The sequence below is a fragment of the Aspergillus oryzae genome, chromosome 7, assembly GCF_000184455.2.
Source record: "Aspergillus oryzae RIB40 DNA, chromosome 7".
In the NCBI taxonomy this organism is placed as follows: Eukaryota; Fungi; Ascomycota; class Eurotiomycetes; order Eurotiales; family Aspergillaceae; genus Aspergillus; species Aspergillus oryzae.
In genome coordinates, this window is record NC_036441.1 from 47497 (window position 1) to 64668 (window position 17172).

General features: G+C 50.4%; 5 protein-coding genes across 5 annotated transcripts; 2 read left to right on the top strand and 3 right to left on the bottom strand.

The window, feature by feature from the left end:
• Window positions 1-605: 605 nt before the first annotated feature.
• AO090011000019 (Dyp-type peroxidase) lies at window positions 606-4555 on the bottom strand (the record flags this gene model as incomplete). Its single annotated transcript, XM_023232743.1, has 7 exons — window positions 606-622; window positions 2614-2880; window positions 2942-3325; window positions 3391-3599; window positions 3655-3744; window positions 3796-4178; window positions 4247-4555. The coding sequence occupies 7 exons, from the start codon at window positions 4553-4555 to the stop codon at window positions 606-608; spliced, it is 1659 nt and encodes a 552-aa protein (XP_023093319.1).
• Window positions 4556-6106: 1551 nt separating this feature from the next.
• Window positions 6107-8434, top strand: AO090011000020 (uncharacterized protein; the record flags this gene model as incomplete). The annotated part of the gene is made up of 1 exon (XM_001825664.3): window positions 6107-8434. One exon carries the CDS (start codon window positions 6107-6109, stop codon window positions 8432-8434), a length of 2328 nt encoding a protein of 775 aa, XP_001825716.1.
• A 685-nt stretch (window positions 8435-9119) lies between these two features.
• Window positions 9120-9961, bottom strand: AO090011000021 (uncharacterized protein; the record flags this gene model as incomplete). Its single annotated transcript, XM_001825665.3, has 4 exons — window positions 9120-9283; window positions 9336-9488; window positions 9546-9617; window positions 9670-9961. 4 exons carry the CDS (start codon window positions 9959-9961, stop codon window positions 9120-9122), a joined length of 681 nt encoding a protein of 226 aa, XP_001825717.1.
• Window positions 9962-12768: 2807 nt separating this feature from the next.
• On the top strand, window positions 12769-13866 carry AO090011000022 (alternative oxidase; the record flags this gene model as incomplete). The annotated part of the gene is made up of 3 exons (XM_023232744.1): window positions 12769-12953; window positions 13049-13339; window positions 13410-13866. 3 exons carry the CDS (start codon window positions 12769-12771, stop codon window positions 13864-13866), a joined length of 933 nt encoding a protein of 310 aa, XP_023093320.1.
• A 491-nt stretch (window positions 13867-14357) lies between these two features.
• On the bottom strand, window positions 14358-17147 carry AO090011000023 (uncharacterized protein; the record flags this gene model as incomplete). The annotated part of the gene is made up of 6 exons (XM_023232745.1): window positions 14358-15286; window positions 15355-15444; window positions 15498-15592; window positions 15652-15879; window positions 15937-16067; window positions 17070-17147. 6 exons carry the CDS (start codon window positions 17145-17147, stop codon window positions 14358-14360), a joined length of 1551 nt encoding a protein of 516 aa, XP_023093321.1.
• Between the last annotated feature and the right edge of the window lie 25 nt (window positions 17148-17172).

The following is a 17172-nucleotide window of genomic DNA, read 5'->3' on the forward strand; positions in this document are numbered from 1 at the left end:
TGGATGGGAAACAGGTGTTGAGCTCCAATAGTATCAGGCTAGGAAAGTAGGCTACCCCACTAAGGATATCATATGACTAGGTAGCAATGTTCAAGTCAGTTTCAGAGAAGTGAGCGATTGCTGATTATGTTCAGGGAGGCTGCACGGTATTACCAGTTCTGCCTTGAAGCACTGGTCAATACTCAGCCGCTCAAGTACCGGGAACCTCGCTGCCATACCCTTCAACTCATCGAATGTAAATAGGTTCGACCCTCAAAATATGGGTAACCCTGACGCCCGGTCTTGCAAAATCTAAGGCGATGCAGGGACTCCCCGTGAGAGCGTACAAGGCTGTCAATGGTAGACTTGGGTAAGTCAAATGCACTGAAAGCCTCCAGCGAATTTATGCGGAAAGAAATCGACCCAGCGACTTGTGGGCGTGAGTGTTGGAGTCTGCATTGGTATCGTTGACGTTCCGTATGGACAACGATATCACACCTAGAAGATATGGAAGGCTAACAGCTTGGTCGTGGTACTGATACTTCCATCCAGTGTTAAGTGTTGTAGGGTATCTATCTGAAGACATCCAGCCCACATCATCGAGTGTTCATCGTCAAAGTAGTAATTTATGAGACAGAGAGACCTCAGAGCTGGAAGAACATCGCCGCGGTGCAGAGTGATTGGTGGAATCCTTTGTGACGCTAGCTTAATCTCACAGTTGCTTAGCTGCCACCCCGGACAGCATAAATCGTTTATGGCGGCTTTTGACCGGAAGCACATCTCGATCTCGATATCATAGATATGCTGACCAAGACCTTCAACACCCTTCGCGGATAAGGCGACTTCGAGATGGCGCAGCGTATGCATGAGGATGGCCTCGACCGGGGCTTGTCTCGTGATCGGGTTGAATCGATAGCCAGCTAGCATTGGGATACAACTATACCGTGTCTTTTCTTAGGGACTAAAATATCATTTTCTTTTCCGTTAGAACCAAATGGATGTTGATAGAAAAGCCACTGCCTTCATTCTTCGATCTTCCTTTCATGCTTCATCCTCGGCAATCCCTTCGCGGACTGTTCGTGCTCTCCATAGTATCGTGAGAAGCCCATGGAGGTAGGTAGGGTTCTAGCTACAGTTGACTGGAACATCTGAAGCTGACTATTACAGTATACTTTCCATCTTACTCTTCACTGCGCTTCTATGATGCGTGTGGAGTTACATGCAGTGGCCTAACGGAGGAGACTTGGCCTTATCGCTCAATACTGTCTTATTGCTCCTTCATCACATCATATCGAAATACGCCAGTCAAGGGTAGGGATGTCCTTGGCTATGTCAAACACAAAACTCCCCCTTTGCCTGTATTCGTTATCTATGTCAAAAGGAAACTCCAAGACATGTAATTTTGGTTGATGTCTTCCGCTTGAGAGCTATTGATTTATATCCCACTCAAGTGTATTCCTGATGCTAGTGACTATCTCTGTCTTCTATTCTATTTAGGCTAGGTTATCAAATGGATTCCACTCAAAAGTGCCACCCGAGTATCAACTAGCTTATCTTTCCGTGGACAACTTAACTCGTGGCAAATGGCAAGAACTGATCTAGACCCGTTTATACCTGCCGTGAGGACATTGCCACATCCCTTCCCCAGAGCCGCCATCTTCAAACTCTGGAGCTCGCACAGGATTATTTCAAAGGACCTATACGTTTGAGAAGAGGCATGAGTTGGTCGGTACACATGCTGTGAAGAAGAGTACCTTAGTTGATAATGATAGTGGCCTGCGCGACAGTCCTCACTGACGGCGCATCTTACACTCAAGCTAGAACTCAAGTTGATAAAGGACTAACTGATATCTACTGTCTATCAAAGACACAGAATACACATCTTGGCACTAATATATATCATTCAGGCGCTGTATACCAATCAATATAAAAGGGCTACTACAACACCAGTGTATAGATATCAATAACCAATCTCAATTATATGCTACCTACCCTGATATCCTTGGGCAGGTATACTACTTTAGCAAACGTCAGGCCGGTACACCTGTAACACATCGTGCAGCTGGATGACGAACGTCAACCACATCAATGCACATCCAGCGGCATCGCCACCTTCAGCCTTCCACTTGGCGTTGTTGCACCACTGGCCCATTCGGTTGCGGAAAGCCACAGTACGATCATAGTCGGAATTGCTTGTCGAATACTGGATCTCTTTCCACTCCCTCCAATGACGCCCCTCGTAATGCCCGCCATTACCGTACAACAAGTCGAATCCGTATTTCGAGTTGAGCTCTCGAATGGTTCGTTGCCACGTTTTCCAGTCCACATCTCCCGCCAACTGTGCCAGAGCATCTCGGACCTGGTGTTTCAACTGTCGTAAATCCCCGGTCTCCAACTTGTTCAAAAAGTCCAAGTGGATAAGCCCCGCATATCCTACGACAGTCCCCTTACGAGTCTCCTCCACAAATTTCTGATGCGATTCTTGGGCCTCCTTCAGCTGGGCTTCCAAGTTCTCGATATCTGCGACGCGCTCCTCGGTGACTTTTAGTAGCGCTTTCTGTTCCTGCTCCAACTCATCGATCTTGGCCTGTAACTTCTTCACCACCGGGTCTTCCTCGGGATCTTCGGATTCACCTTCTGTGTTCACCGTGTCGGCTGAAAACTGTTCCCGCAAAGCCCTGATAGAAGGTGTGAAGAAGTATTCGCCACCTTTCTGATCGACCCAAGGGCTAAGACCAAGATCAAGCTTAACGGTCTTGTTTGGATTGCTTCCATCGTACAAACTGATGTGGCCCTCGGGATGATCGGTACGGAGCCTCTGGTTGATGAAGGGGTCCATACCAGGACCGTCGGGGAAGGTCTTAGTCTTGTACTCAGGGAAGGAGGAGTTACTCGCCCAGCCTATATTAATTAGCATCTTAGCAGGTGGGCAAGGTGATTCGAATGTAGGTGGTAGACTTACGGGTCATGAGGAAGTTGAAGCCATCCCGGATAAGACTCTGGTAGCACACAAAGTACATGCCACGGTGCTCAATTGTCTCCCCCTTGCTAATTTCCTCCGCGGTCAGTTCAGGACCGAAGGTGATACCCCGACGGAGGATGACACTGGCGTCCTCCTTCTGTCCTTCATCAAAAGCCTCGTCCTCGCCCGGCTCTGGAAGGGGCTTATGATTCTCATCATCTTCTTCTGAGCCAAAGTCTCGCTTCTTATCGGCTCTGGGCCGCATCTTACGGATGTGCGCCGCAAACGGACAGCCCTTAATGTCCTTCTTGGGTCTAAAGTCGAAAGTGTTGTCAAATGCTAGATCCGGGTTATCCTCGTGGATGGCTTTGGCGACGGGGGCTCCTGTATCATAGATTAGCTCTCGTCCAGCGGTGACTAATGAGATAATATCAGGTTCAGGGGCGCACCGCTCTTCCATCGTCCCATCATATGGGCACCCAGCTTCTCGGGATTTCCGCCGTAGTTGCCAGGTATCTTCTCGGCCAGCTCTTTAAGGTGGCCTTCAAATTCAGGAACCTTTTGGTCAAGCTGACGGAAAACAAGGAAACTACCCTCCTTAGCCCATTTAGGGCCTCTTCTCCGTTCGGGATCGCCCTCATGGCCAAGGAAGATGTAACTAGCCTGTGTTAGTCGCCATGCCACTATTGATAAATAAGAAAGGTCGAACATACCCTGGGGGGCATGCCTGAGGTTCGCCCCTGGCCGGGGGGTCATCTAAGCCGTCAATCTTTGGCTGGGAGATGTGATCTTCGTAACCAAAGCTACAAAATTAGCATCGTTCGGGGTCGATGGAACGACAGAGGGGAACATACTGCTCTTTGCCACGGTTTGCACCCGGACGAGTTTTACCATCCCTTCTGAAAGCGATCTTCATACTGTTCTCGTCCGCATCACCAACATTGAAGGCATCTTCCAGATCCACGATTTTGCGACGTAGAGCTTTCGCATTATGGGCCGCGACGATGAACACACCATCCACTCGCCACTTCCACCGGTCAAGTCCGGTCTTGGATTCATTGCCGGGAGGAGCCCTAAAGTCGGGATCCAAAGCGGGAGGGCTATCGGCACCTTCGTACACCAGATCATCGAACATCCCTTTCTCAAACAGACCCTCGTTGATCCGATCTCTACAATACTCCTCTGGATCTTCCGCTAGGGCCTGGGCAAAGTTCACTTCGACCTCAGGATGTTCCACCTGGGAAAATGGCCACGGTGTTAGAATATACAGCTATGACACCAGGCCTATAGAGCGTCTAAACTAACCTTGAGCAACCCCATGTGAGTGAATGCGACGTTTACCGCCGTGAAGGGCTTCCGATCCTTCTCAGGAACATGACGACGAGAATACGCGCATGCTTCTTCAAACTCACCCACTGACTTCAAGTGTTCCTCACATTCAGTGCCGGTGGTGATCACCCCTTTATCGAGGATACCTCTGAGGTGCTGTCTGAACTTTTCGTTATCTGTGATCTTGAAGAAGAGGTAGGTTTCATAGTATTTAGGGAGACGGGGCCAAATGCTCCCTTGGATGTTGTCCGTGTCGACCGATCGGTTCTGCTTTGGGACAGGCATTGTGATCTCTGATGGTTAAACAGACCCGAAGTCAACAGGGTCTGCTGGGGGGAAGGCCTTTTTAAGTCTGCTTTACGACAGAAAGAAGGCTACGCTGTTCACCACCAATAAGATTCAAAGCTTAGTATTTAAGCCAAGAATACTTCTTCTCTGAGTCCGCAGAATGCATCACTCGGCTCAGCTCAGCCGCGCCCTCCCCCTTGACGTCCTCACTACCCCTCCATGCCAGACGACAACATCACCATACATCACAGGCCAAATGCAATGGGTAATGAATGGGCCGTGATTTGTGGATCCTCGATTCAGACAGTGAGATGTTCTTTCCGGTTCATTGGGCGCGTTTCTCCACCTGCTGAAGCTGATCAGTGGTATGCGCGGCATGTTGATCCACTATTCCTCCTGCTGTGACGATGGTGTCCAATGTAATCAAGACGTCAACTCCATCCGGTGAAGGTGAGAAGAAATGGATGGTTCTCCCGCTGATCGAGCTGAACCTGGCGTCCCAGATCACACTAATCAGAGCCCAAAGATTAGTAGTCAAGATCCATATTGGGGTTGGATCGTCATTAGCACAGACTGCGGCATTTCTTCAGCTGAACTGTGGGGGCAGTAGAGGCCCACTCGAGCACCCTTATAGGCTGCCCCAGTTGGTTGGGCGTGTTGATATCTTGGAATCCCACCACGAGTTGGGAAGCTATTCCCATGATAACCACGTTGAACCACGTCCAATCACAGACAAAACACCCCTTCGCAACTAAACTTTCGGCTCAATATGATAGAGAGCTACACGGATTGGAACCCTAATAAAGGGACCGAGCCGTCCGTACGGCGGGGCCTGAGATCCACTTTAGTCGTCCGTGGCGTATGATAGCTCCAGCTCCAGTGTCAAATAGAACCATGATCGGCAGTCATTCTCGGGACTAAAGGGGGGACGATCTCAATCTTGGCAAAAGACTACCGAGAAAGCAGGTTTAGCGAGTTGCTCTGGGATCCAAACATCCACACCCCCGTTTGTTGCAGTTCTTACCAGATTGCCGGTACTTCCCACCTCTCCAGATTTCACATCCTGTCTCGGTACACTTAGGTGATTGCATGTCAAACATGAAGAAATAACTATCGAGTAAATGGATTATATATCCGTTGCCTCAACCCCGCTCTACATTATCGAGACGGACACACCGTCAGGATATGAATCTTCAGGATGATGGTGCGGTTTAGGATCAACACCGCACATGAGCCACTAGGAATGCAATACTACTCCGTACATACAACTCCTAACAAGGAAGGATTCCCTGGAGATAAACCTGGCAGAAGACTCCACCCGTGACGAAAGCTGAAAAAGTCGATCGCGGTTCAGCCCAGATCCACAGACGATCCCTACTGTGTAAGCGAACTGGTGTTGGTGGCGAGCTGCGTCCCCACTTCCATTCCAGGGCAGCGAGGGATACTGAGGATCGTAGTTGGTGAGCCTTGTTTGCCGGCTGTTATATATATGCCACCGTCTGTTCTCTCTTCACGTTTGCTGCCAGTATCACAGGACTTTTCTTCAAAATGAAGTTCCAGTGGGCATCGGGTCTCCTTTTGGGGGCGGCCACTGTTGACGCCTTCAAACCCGCCGAATTTTCCTATGAATCCTCCGAAGCCGAATGTGTCGAGATTGCCAAGTCTGTGACTGGGGAGGTCAAATACCAATCTCCTCCTCCCAATTCGTATCTCATCTCCAAAACGAATCCCGAGGAGCCAGATGAAAATTGGGTGGTCCAGTGTTCCAGCCAGTACCGGGGCTACGCATGCGATTATGCCATCGATGATCGGGACGACAGATACTGGCTCAGCAACCCTGCTGACGGAGAGACTTCGGAGATCGTCGTCGATCTCCGCAAAAAATACCTTGTCAGCGGTCTGACCATGTTGCCTGAGTTGAATAAGAATTCCAAACATGGCCAGATTGGTGAACACCGCATCTCTGTCTCGCAGGACGGCAAGACTTGGACCCCGGTCGCATACGGTACCTGGGGATCCAACAAGAGCCCAAAGCTGTCCGTGTTTAACCCCAAACTGGCTCAATATGTCAAGCTTGTGTCAGAGAGCCAATCCCTCCCCGATCGGACGCAGAAGAAGCACGGACAGATCTCCATCGTCAACCTTTCCGTTTACACGTACAACGGCACGGATTACCCCAGAGAGGATCCCAGCAAGGGTGTCTGGGGTCCCACGATTGATCTCCCGATCGTCCCTGTCTCCTCTGCCGTTGAGCAGCACGGCGACATTATCATGTGGTCTGCCTGGGCCGACGACCAGTTCTTCGCCTCCCCCGGTGGTAAGACCCTGACCAGCACCATGAACCGCGACGGCATCATCACCCAGAGTGAGGTCTTCGAAACCAAGCACGACATGTTCTGCCCCGGTACCTCCATGGACATTGATGGCAACATTGTCGTCAGTGGTGGTGCTGACTCCGGTCGCACCAGTGTGTACAATGGCACCGCGTGGGTGAAAGGTCCTAGCATGGCGATTCCCCGTGGATACCAGTCCTCGACCACCCTCTCCGACGGTCGCATTTTCGTGATCGGAGGATCTTGGAGCGGTGGAGACAAGGTTGCCAAGAACGGCGAGGTCTACTATCCTTATCCTGATGGAAATGCCGTTTGGGAAACACGTCCCGGCTGCGAGGTCGAACCCATGATGACCGACGACCGTCTGGGCCAATGGCGGGCAGATAACCACGGTTGGCTCTTTGGCTGGAAGAAGGCGAGTGTCTTCCAGGCAGGTCCCAGTAAGGAGATGCATTGGTACGATGTCGACGATGTCAGTCGGGATCGGAACGGTAGACGCCGGGTTAGGGGTTCCGTGCACAGTGCCGGACTCCGTGGAAAGGACCAGGATTCCATGTCTGGCAGCGCCGTCATGTACGATGCTACCAAGGGTAAGATCCTTACCTTCGGTGGTCAACGTCACTACGATGGCTCCTACGGTTCCAAGAGAGCCCATCTCATCACCATCGGAGAGGCCTATCAACGACCCGTCGTGAAGGTGGCGGGCAAAGGCCCCGACGGTAAAGGTGAGGGCGGAATGCACGAGCCGCGTGTTTTTCATACTTCGGTCGTCCTTCCTGATGGCAAGGTCTTCATTGCTGGCGGCCAGACCTGGGGCAAGCCCTTCCATGAGGATCAGATCGTCTTCACGCCTGAGCTCTATGACCCTGAGACGGACACTTTTGTTCAGTTGAGCCGCAACAACATCAAGCGTGTCTACCACAGTATTTCGATGCTGCTGCCCAACGCTACCGTCCTCAATGGTGGTGGTGGTCTTTGTGGCAACTGCTCTGCCAATCACTACGATGCCGAGATCTTTAATCCCCCCTACCTCTTCAACCCGGACGGCACCAGGGCTGTTCGTCCTGAGATCACGAGAATGATCAACGGCAATGTGCTCACCGTTGGCGGAGCGGTCACATTCGAGACGGCTTCTGAAGTTGAATCTGCGTCCTTAGTCCGTGTGGGAACTACTACTCACACCGTCAACACCGATCAGCGTCGTATCCCTCTCGACATCACGCACAAAGGTGGAAACCAGTATACCGCCGACCTTCCCAATGACGCTGGTGTTATCCTTCCTGGGTGGTACATGTTGTTCGCTATGAATGACCAGGGCACTCCCAGTGTAGCTCAGATGGTCAAGGTTGAACTGTCCTCCCCTCCTGAGTGGAAGACCCGCCAGTACGCCGAGGAACAGGCGGGGGAGCTGGAATCCGAATATCGTGGGGACGCTCATGATTGTGACCACGAGGAAGAGGTCAAGGGGCTCATTTCGAGTATGCTTGCTTCATCAAGCAAGTTCTGGAACACCTGGAAGCCTTCTCTGATCAACCAGGCTTAAACTGTCTATTTAGTGTACTGGATTGTACGTGTTATATCCACTGTACAATGTGTAGTGTATCGATGAATGTATTATGATTGTTTTGCTTGATTGTGTGTATGATAAGTGTAAAGCTCTTTTTGTCCATCTAAAAGTAGCTAGTGTTTGTTAGCGGCCGGAAGAACCCATGTCCCGGGTCACTTTGGGAATCCCCTGCCAACGTATAACTCAGTCCTTTGCATAGTATCATTGATTCAGGCTAGTCAGGGTGACCAAATGTAGTTCCCTGCTCGATGGGAAATCTCCAGTGATATGTGGACTAGAAAATCAAAACCAGAATTGGTGCATCATATCGTATTTTACCTCAGTGAACGATATATATTTCCGTACCTATCCGTCATTACCACACCCATTTCGATCCAGTACTAAGGGGTATCGTGCACATCTTCTCTTGATTGTACACGCGAGGACTAGATATTAGGCAGGCCACAGCAGCTTGGGATCACGAAGGTCCGTCATATGGAACTGCTGTGTTCGGCATTTCCATCGATTGTAGAATGGTACTAGTTATGACTATCGCAAGGTGAGATATAACCATGTTATTCCTGATAGTGACTTTCCAGGACTACGGTCGGCTCGGTCATTTGCTTGAAAGATAATCTGGATTTAACGCTGCTACTATACAGGGGACCATCATGCGGGCTTTTTAGTCAGAGAAAGTGTGGTCTGGAATGCCAAAGGTGCTGATAGTCCAGGTCTTGCCACCGTCACTAGTAGTCATATCTCCTCCAGTGACTCCCTCTCCCTTTGCGAGAGTGTTGATGTAGTTGGCATCGGCAACGTCAAGAATGATCTTGGTGTCGGTCCAGGCTGATGCATGCATTAGTCTCCTGAGGCTCGCCTGTGGATGTTTTGAACTTACAGTGAGCGCCAACGGTGCCACAGTTGTTCTCGGCACACTCAACAGAGCTGCCCCAGCCCTGAGCCTGCCCATCACTCGTGGAGAGCGTCGAGACAGTCTCGCCGTTGATCTGGACGGTCTGTGTGTAGTTTCCACTGGCATCGTCGAATTTGTCTGCACATGATTAGGACGCGCACATGGGACTCCAGGGAATTTGCCATTGCTCCTTACAGTGCATCGTCACCTTGTCCCCCTCGCCAGCATTCTCCTGGCCATCACCATAAATTGGCATCTGTGAGGTGTCTGCCACAGGTGTTAGCAGGCATCAGCATCACCATGCTTGTGGTATACAAACCGCTGGTCTTCATGAGCGTGTAGGCATACATCGTCCAGTCACTCTGTTGCCAATTGTCGGCAATGGACTGGATCAAGTCACCGTTCGAGGTGCCCATACCCACCCATAGGGAGGTGATGGCGTCCGTAGATCCTCCGCTGGGTCCTTTTGGCAGGATAAGGGTCGAAGTAGCTTCGCGGATGAACGAGTTGGACGCAACAGGGCCAGTACTAAGTGCGGGACCCATGGCGGCGTTCACCGATGTGATGCCGACGGTGGCAAGAGCTGCTAGAACCTGGTTGCGAGAATACATTGGGGCGGTAGTGCGCTTGGGGCTTGTTTGTTGTTGGGGAGTTCAGCAAGAGTTACTGTGCAAACGAAGGACGAGAAGCCCGACAGGGACAGAGCTCTATATAAGCTGGGCGTCGATATTCCTCTGATTGTATGATTCTGTGACAGCAGATCCCCTTAATAACGATGCTTGAGCGGCATTGTTTTACATTCTCCACCAGTTGGGGAATGAGTCGCGGAGACGTTTCCTTTCAAAGACATCGAGATATATGGGACTTCGGCATAATTCCCAGCAGGCGGCAATTGGAGTCCGGAAGCTAAGCCTCGAGTTAATCTATTCGCGGTGGACCAGTGCCGCAGGTTCCTATGGAATTCCCCCCGTGCTGACCCACACGTCCTCGACATCCTATCGTTGGTCACAACAGCGTGGCTGGTCTCTGCAGAACTGGCCGGATTATCCTCGAATGAGAGTCACATAACTGCCTGGAATAAAGGAGGTTTTAGCGCGGTATCTAAATGAACTTGAGACATGGAACCCGTACCGAATATTAACCGAACCATCCTTCAGCGCTTCATTCCCTTTCCTTGTTGGGCCCATCCCTTAACACAGGGCCAGCCAATGAGCTTGAGACAGACGGTCTAGTTTCAGTGAGCGGAGCATTCTGTGTTGCTTGTATGTCCCATATGCCAATGATGGCGGGTGGGCTTTTCGTCGGATGCCGCGCCCGTGGATTCTCCGCAAGCTGGAACGAATCGAGCCAACATTGCTGCGACAGCCTGTGTAGTCGTTGGACACTAGAGCTTGTCTAAATTTCCAGAGAAATTGACCAGGTATGCTGCGAGGAGCGACTGAGTTCTAACAAGATTCGCTGTGCTATACGGCCAGTTGAGCCGCAATCGACGCTTTTGTACCTGACATGATGAGGACATGACAGGAGTCCTGCAAGTTCTATCCTATCACCTTGAGATCAAATGATATCTAAGTAGACATTAATGCCGAAACCCGATCCTGCCTACCGTCTAAAGAATTCACGTCTGCAGGATAAGCAGTCGTACTACAAAACACGAAATACCGCGACACGTCCAATGGGCAATCGTGTGCCCATTGGCAGTAGTTCGAAGTCTTTACTCCTACACTGTAACTGGACCGGAATGAACTACAAATAGGCTAGGCTCCAAGGCAGCTCTCACAATTCTCTTGGGCGTCGAAGGCAACTGTTCGCCATGTGTATCCCTGGACGCGTCCTGTGACCTTACTGATTCATGACTACCGGATGTAGTCATGGTATCGGTCGCATCCACGCTATGGGAAGCAGGCCAATGAAGACAAGGCAAGGTATATGGTCAACCCATTGCTGCCTGCCATAGCTTTCTCAAGCCATAAGGCATTGGGCGACGCCTTATGGGAGTTCGCAAGCACCCCTCCGTAGATCATTGGGGAACAGCATGCCAGCTGGGTCGTGCCATCGCCTTATGACCTGGTATCCCGTTTCCGGCGGTCGCCAGCTTGTCCTGAGCACTGACATGTCCTGCCCCCCCCCCTCCCCCGACACTGAAAAAGAATACCCAAACTGCTTTATCGCGTGATCTGCTAACCGCTTCCCCCGTTATGCTCGTTCACTTGTCCTATTCATGCTTCACAAGTTTGAGAGGTGGATTTCGAAGGCGCAGGCGAACATATGGGTGACCTGGAGGACCAGGAACACGATCGAGCCTGCGCGAGACATTTCCAGTGTGGGTCGGATACGGGAATTTCACGCAGTCGAGGGCAGCACGGATACGTATTTTCAGTCGGCCGTTTGAAATATCGCAGAGATGCAGGGATTTGCTGGGCGTGGAGTATGTGGTAGAAACATTATGGCCACATCAAGCCTTCTGTTGGTGTGTCGAGTCATTAGAGAGAATCCACGACGACGAACAAAAACAAAGGGATGGAGGAAATGCGTCACGTGCTGCTTATCTCAGCAGAATATCGACCCTTCTCTTCCACACGAGACCAACATCGCAACCATCATAGCGCCCTGTCTGTTCTGCAGTGGCCCTCCTTGTACAGAGCATGTTATTGTGATGTGAAGTTCACTCGACACCGTGAGTAAAACGTGACCCATCTAGTGAAGGGACTCCCGATTGCGAACATTTCGGTGTTAGCTCGGCGTCTCATCCCGAGAGACTACCGACGAATCCTAGATTGTCCGACCAGCTGGATTAGGGTTTTCGAAATAGAAAATCACTAATCGAATCCCGGTTGGTTCTGAGATCTGCATTGTCATCATAAATTTAAGTTGCGAACATGATCGCGGCTGCAGTGTACAGCACATCCTGCCCTGGTGCAGGACCCGGGGTACGCGGTAGACCAGAGAACATGGGGGTCGACCAAGAAAGTTAACGACGAGATTCTAGCCTCCTATCCGCTTGATGCCCTCTAACTGGTTATTGTCTCAGTTGATGCTCCCGGGGAATCTTCGTCGTGCTGCAACGGGGATCCTCAACATACCCTCAACGACAACTAGTGACTCACTGGTTGGTTCGCAAGGATGGTGCGTCAATCGGGGTAGACTATGGCTAGAACCTGGGGGTAAAGCGCCAGCACTACAGCCCAATCTCTCTCCATGCGGTGGGTGTGTGGACAGGTTGATGGGCACTCCCTGAGCTCGAGGCTCTCGTCGTACTCTTGGCCTGGCTGCGCAGTCCGTTACCTATAAATATCTGGACGTCCTGTACTCTCAGGGAAGACAGAAAGACATCACCGGGCTTCAATGTGTCTACTACTCTGAATACATACCCTTTCCACTTGACCTATCGCGCTGTACTCTTTCTCATCTGTCAGCCATGGCGTCCTTCTTTCTGAATATCACTTGTCCCAACAGAGCCTGCCTGGCAGCTGGCAATTCCGCACAATTGCTTGGGAAGCATGTTATAGCAGGCGTTTCCCCACGGACAGTATTTACTCCCGGGAGAAGACCGCAGAGCACCCAATCCTCTCTCGTTACAAAGTCCTCATGGACGCATCCTGTGTAAGCCTAACCCTGTTCGTTGCATACCCCCCATTCCACTAGCAAGCTCCATAAGAGCTCGAAAGTCGCACATCTTGTTCTTACACTACATGCAGATACACGACATCTCAGCTGCACTCGATTCAGACGGCTCACCGCAACGCCAAAGATTGGTCGGATAGGATGGCTCTTGGAACTGTCCGCTTCCTACGATGGGGCATGGACTTGGTCACGGGATATCATCATTCACATCCACGCGATGCACACTCACCTCGTTTCCGAATGACCGAGGAGAAATGGATCACAAGGTTTATTTTTCTGGAGAGCGTTGCGGGCGTTCCCGGGATGGTAGCTGCTATGCTGCGACACCTGAAGAGCCTAAGGAGGATGAGGCGGGATTACGGATGGTATGTTGCAGCGAGTCCTTTGACGGACGTATTTGAACACTATTCTAACATTCTCACTTCTACTGCATAGGATTGAGACACTCCTGGAAGAGGCCTATAATGAAAGGATGCACCTTTTGACCTTCCTCAAATTATCCCAACCAGGCCCTGCCATGTACTTCATGGTGCTGGCAGCACAGTGTGTCTTTTTTACGGGATTTTCTCTCGCCTACTTAATTTCTCCTCGGATATGTCACCGATTTGTCGGGTACCTGGAAGAGGAAGCCGTGATCACTTATACCAAAGCAATCCAGGAGCTTGACAAGGGAAACCTGCCGCTCTGGAGCAACATGGAGGCCCCTGCAATGGCCATCAAGTACTGGCAGATGCCGGAAGGCCAACGGTCTATACGTTCGCTGTTATTGTGCGTACGTGCCGACGAGGCGAACCACCGGGATGTGAATCACACGCTTGGAAATCTCAACCAAGATAGTGATCCCAATCCCTTCTCGGCCAAGTTTAGGAACGCACTTAAGGAGGCCAGCTAACTCTTGTCTCCGGTGAAAGAACATCGTTGAGCATTGGTCTAGAATTCTGCCTCTCATGCATGTTTTTCCAAGAATGATTTTAACCTTTATAGAGATATAGATAAATAAAACATACTAATTGCACAGATCGAACGAATTAAATCAGCACCAGCCTAAGCCAACTATTGTTGTGAAACTTCTACACCCGCACTAGACCTACGTATCATTATCGTAATATAGGTATGAGTTTATCTTATAGAGCGCAAATGGTTGAGCAGGTTAAGCATGACTTACGAGTTATGCTTTATGATGCTCTTCACCAGCGGCTTAGCTATTGCACTTGGTTTACTCAATAATACGCATTTCGCTAAATCTCCTATGTGCTAGAGCCCCCGGACGGTGGTCTTGGATACTGATGACTGAGAGCGTACGAGGTCAGCAAGCCAATGGCCAGCCCGAAGGAGAAATCGCAATGGAGCAATTTTCCCCCTACCAAGAACAAAAGCCACGTATCAAGGGGTCCACCTCCAATTGGGATCCTTCCAACCTCCTACCAAATTCTGCGTCGCAACATCACCTGCAGTCAGCCGGACGCCTTGTTCCTTGTCTCTCCTTCGATTATCAAGCCTGAACCATGTCCCTAGCCCTATCACCACACACGCACCCACCAGAAGGAAGACACAGTTCACAATTAACGCGGGCATATACCTTGGTGCGGTTTCTGCCTTGAATGATAGACTTGATGGAATGCCCGCACAATTCGCCGAGCCCACCAAGAAGCCCACCGTTGCTGCTCGTTGGCTCTCATGTGTGACGTTATTGGTATGCCAGCTATGAAAGATACTACTTGGTACGAAAGCGCCAGCTGCAAGGAGGAAGCAGGCGAAATAGGCCACCCCCTTGTTAGTATTTGGATCCACGGTGGCAAGAATTACGTATCCAATAAACGTGATGATCAACGCAGCCGCCAGATGGAACGAGCGCTCTCGAAAATGATCCGACGACTTGGCAATGATCCAGAGAACAACGGTCCCGACGCAGTACGGGGCCACCGTATATAAATTAGTTTTTACCGCGGAATAGCCTTGGAGAGCCACCATCTGCGGGAGGAAATTGCTGACGGAACTTTGGGCAACACCGAAGCAAAAGCAGCTGACGGCCCATACGAGGACCCGCCAGTCCAACAGGGCGCCCAGAGCCTCTGTGATGGAAAGGCGATCTGTCGTTCGGACGGATCCGTCTTGCAGGAGACGCATCTGTGCCACTTGGGACTCGGCCTCGTTGAACCAGTGACACTTGGAGCCACTGAGTGGGAGCCACCAGGCTGCAAATGTGGCGATGATGATTGTTGCACCGCCTTCGATCAAGAAAAGGTATTTCCAGCCTGGTAGGTTTTCTTTGATCTGAAAGACACCAAAGGCAATGAGGCCGGAGAATGCACCTATCGTTCAAGGAAGGAAATGGTGGTTAGTTGTGTTGTCGCATTGTTTTGCGTATGGGAAATCTCACCTGCGATCGTGACCATGCCGTAGAATATTGAGAGGCGAAAGGCAATTTCATTCCTTTTATAGAACTGTGTCAGGTAGAAGATTACCCCCGCTGAGTATTTCATTAGCCAGATCTCTGTGGCTCAAGAGCTATCTTAGGCATACCGAAGAAGCCTGCTTCGAAAATGCCCATAAACAGTCGGCATACGAGCATGCCAGCAAAGTTGAATGCTGCACATTGAAGAAGCGTAACGCTACCCCTACAAGAGTGTCAATATAGTTCATACTAATAACATCCTAAAGACGGAAGGATATTTACCAGCCTAGCATCATTATAGGAAGCATGGCTTTACCGCTGAACTTCTTTAGCAACAAATTGGAGGGCAGATCGAACAGGGAGAACGTAACATTAAACACGGCAAGGATAATACTGTATTGATTGCCAACCAGCTTGAGGTCTTGGTCAATGCCATCGGTCTTCGCGTTCCCCAGATTACTCCGGTCAAGGGAGTTGAAGAAGTACATTAATGAAAGGACGGGAAGGAGCCTATATTTTGAGTCAATTATGGCTGTAGCTCACGTTTAGGTCAGGCCAGTGTATTACTTGAAGTCCAACTTCCGGAGTACCGATTTCTCGATGGAGGGATCGATTCTGATCGATTCACCTGGTACCGTGCCCGCCTCTTTGGCGGTGGGATTAGAAAACACAAGCTCTAGCTCGTCCTTCTTCGAGGTCTGGGATTTCATGACTGCACAGGGGCAAGGGACGGCTAGGATCAATATGAATGTATGAAGGCAATGAGAAGAGACTGGAAAAATAGGGTCAAGTAACCTCTTATATGCTCAGTTTTGACAACAGTAGCTCTACATTACTGATCACCCTATCAGCCCCAACTAGACAGATATTGTTAACATTGTATGCACTCATGAGGAGTAGCCGTTGGGCGATACACCTCGTTGTGACGCGGAAGATAGGCACACTCTCGAGCCGGACGTCATACTGAGGGGCCGTATCCTATCATGTCCTACAAGATCAAGGTTCACCATATCATTGTATCTGGTATACGGGTGGCATTAAACACTAATCTGGGTTGTTGTTGCTGGTGAAGAGAGCGGCATAGATAGGATTAGGGCCAGATCCGACGGAGAGGGTAATTCCTTGTCGGTTGAACCCGCCAGCCCAAGTCTTGAGATATCATTTCCCCGCACGCCATTATCACTTCACTTGACAACATTGACCAGCAGGATCAACACCCCCGACACGTATCGCGCGATCAAGGAGTAAAACGGGGAAGGTCCAATCGACGTTGGGGTATCGGCGTTGTCTCCGATGAAGCAATTCTTGAGCTGCTTGGTCCGTGACCTGGAATCCCGATGTTCAACTTAAGCCAACGAGGGAAGTGACAACATTCTGTTTGAGGGCTATACCAATTGAGATAGAGATAAATTGCCTTTCTAGGTAAGACGCCTGTATAAAGCCGCGACGGAATATTCCGACAACCTACATCTCGTCACGTAACACGAAGCTGATTCAATTCGCAGCAGCCACTGAACAACCACCCTCGTCCAGGCATCTTTCTAGCGGCTTGCTCTCACAGTCAAGATACTACCGTACTGAGTCATGATCCAGTAGCTGACGCAGAGGGTCGCAAGGTAGGCTGATCGGAGATAAGAGCGATTCTTAGGTGCCCCCACAATCTTGGGTGGGGTTGCGTCCTGATAGATAGAGCTCCAAACGGCTGATCCACCCCATATATAAGATTGGAGTAGTACAGCTGACACTGAGCTGCCGACCTCGTTTTGCGTGAATGACATTGTTTGGTATCTCTTTTTTATCCCC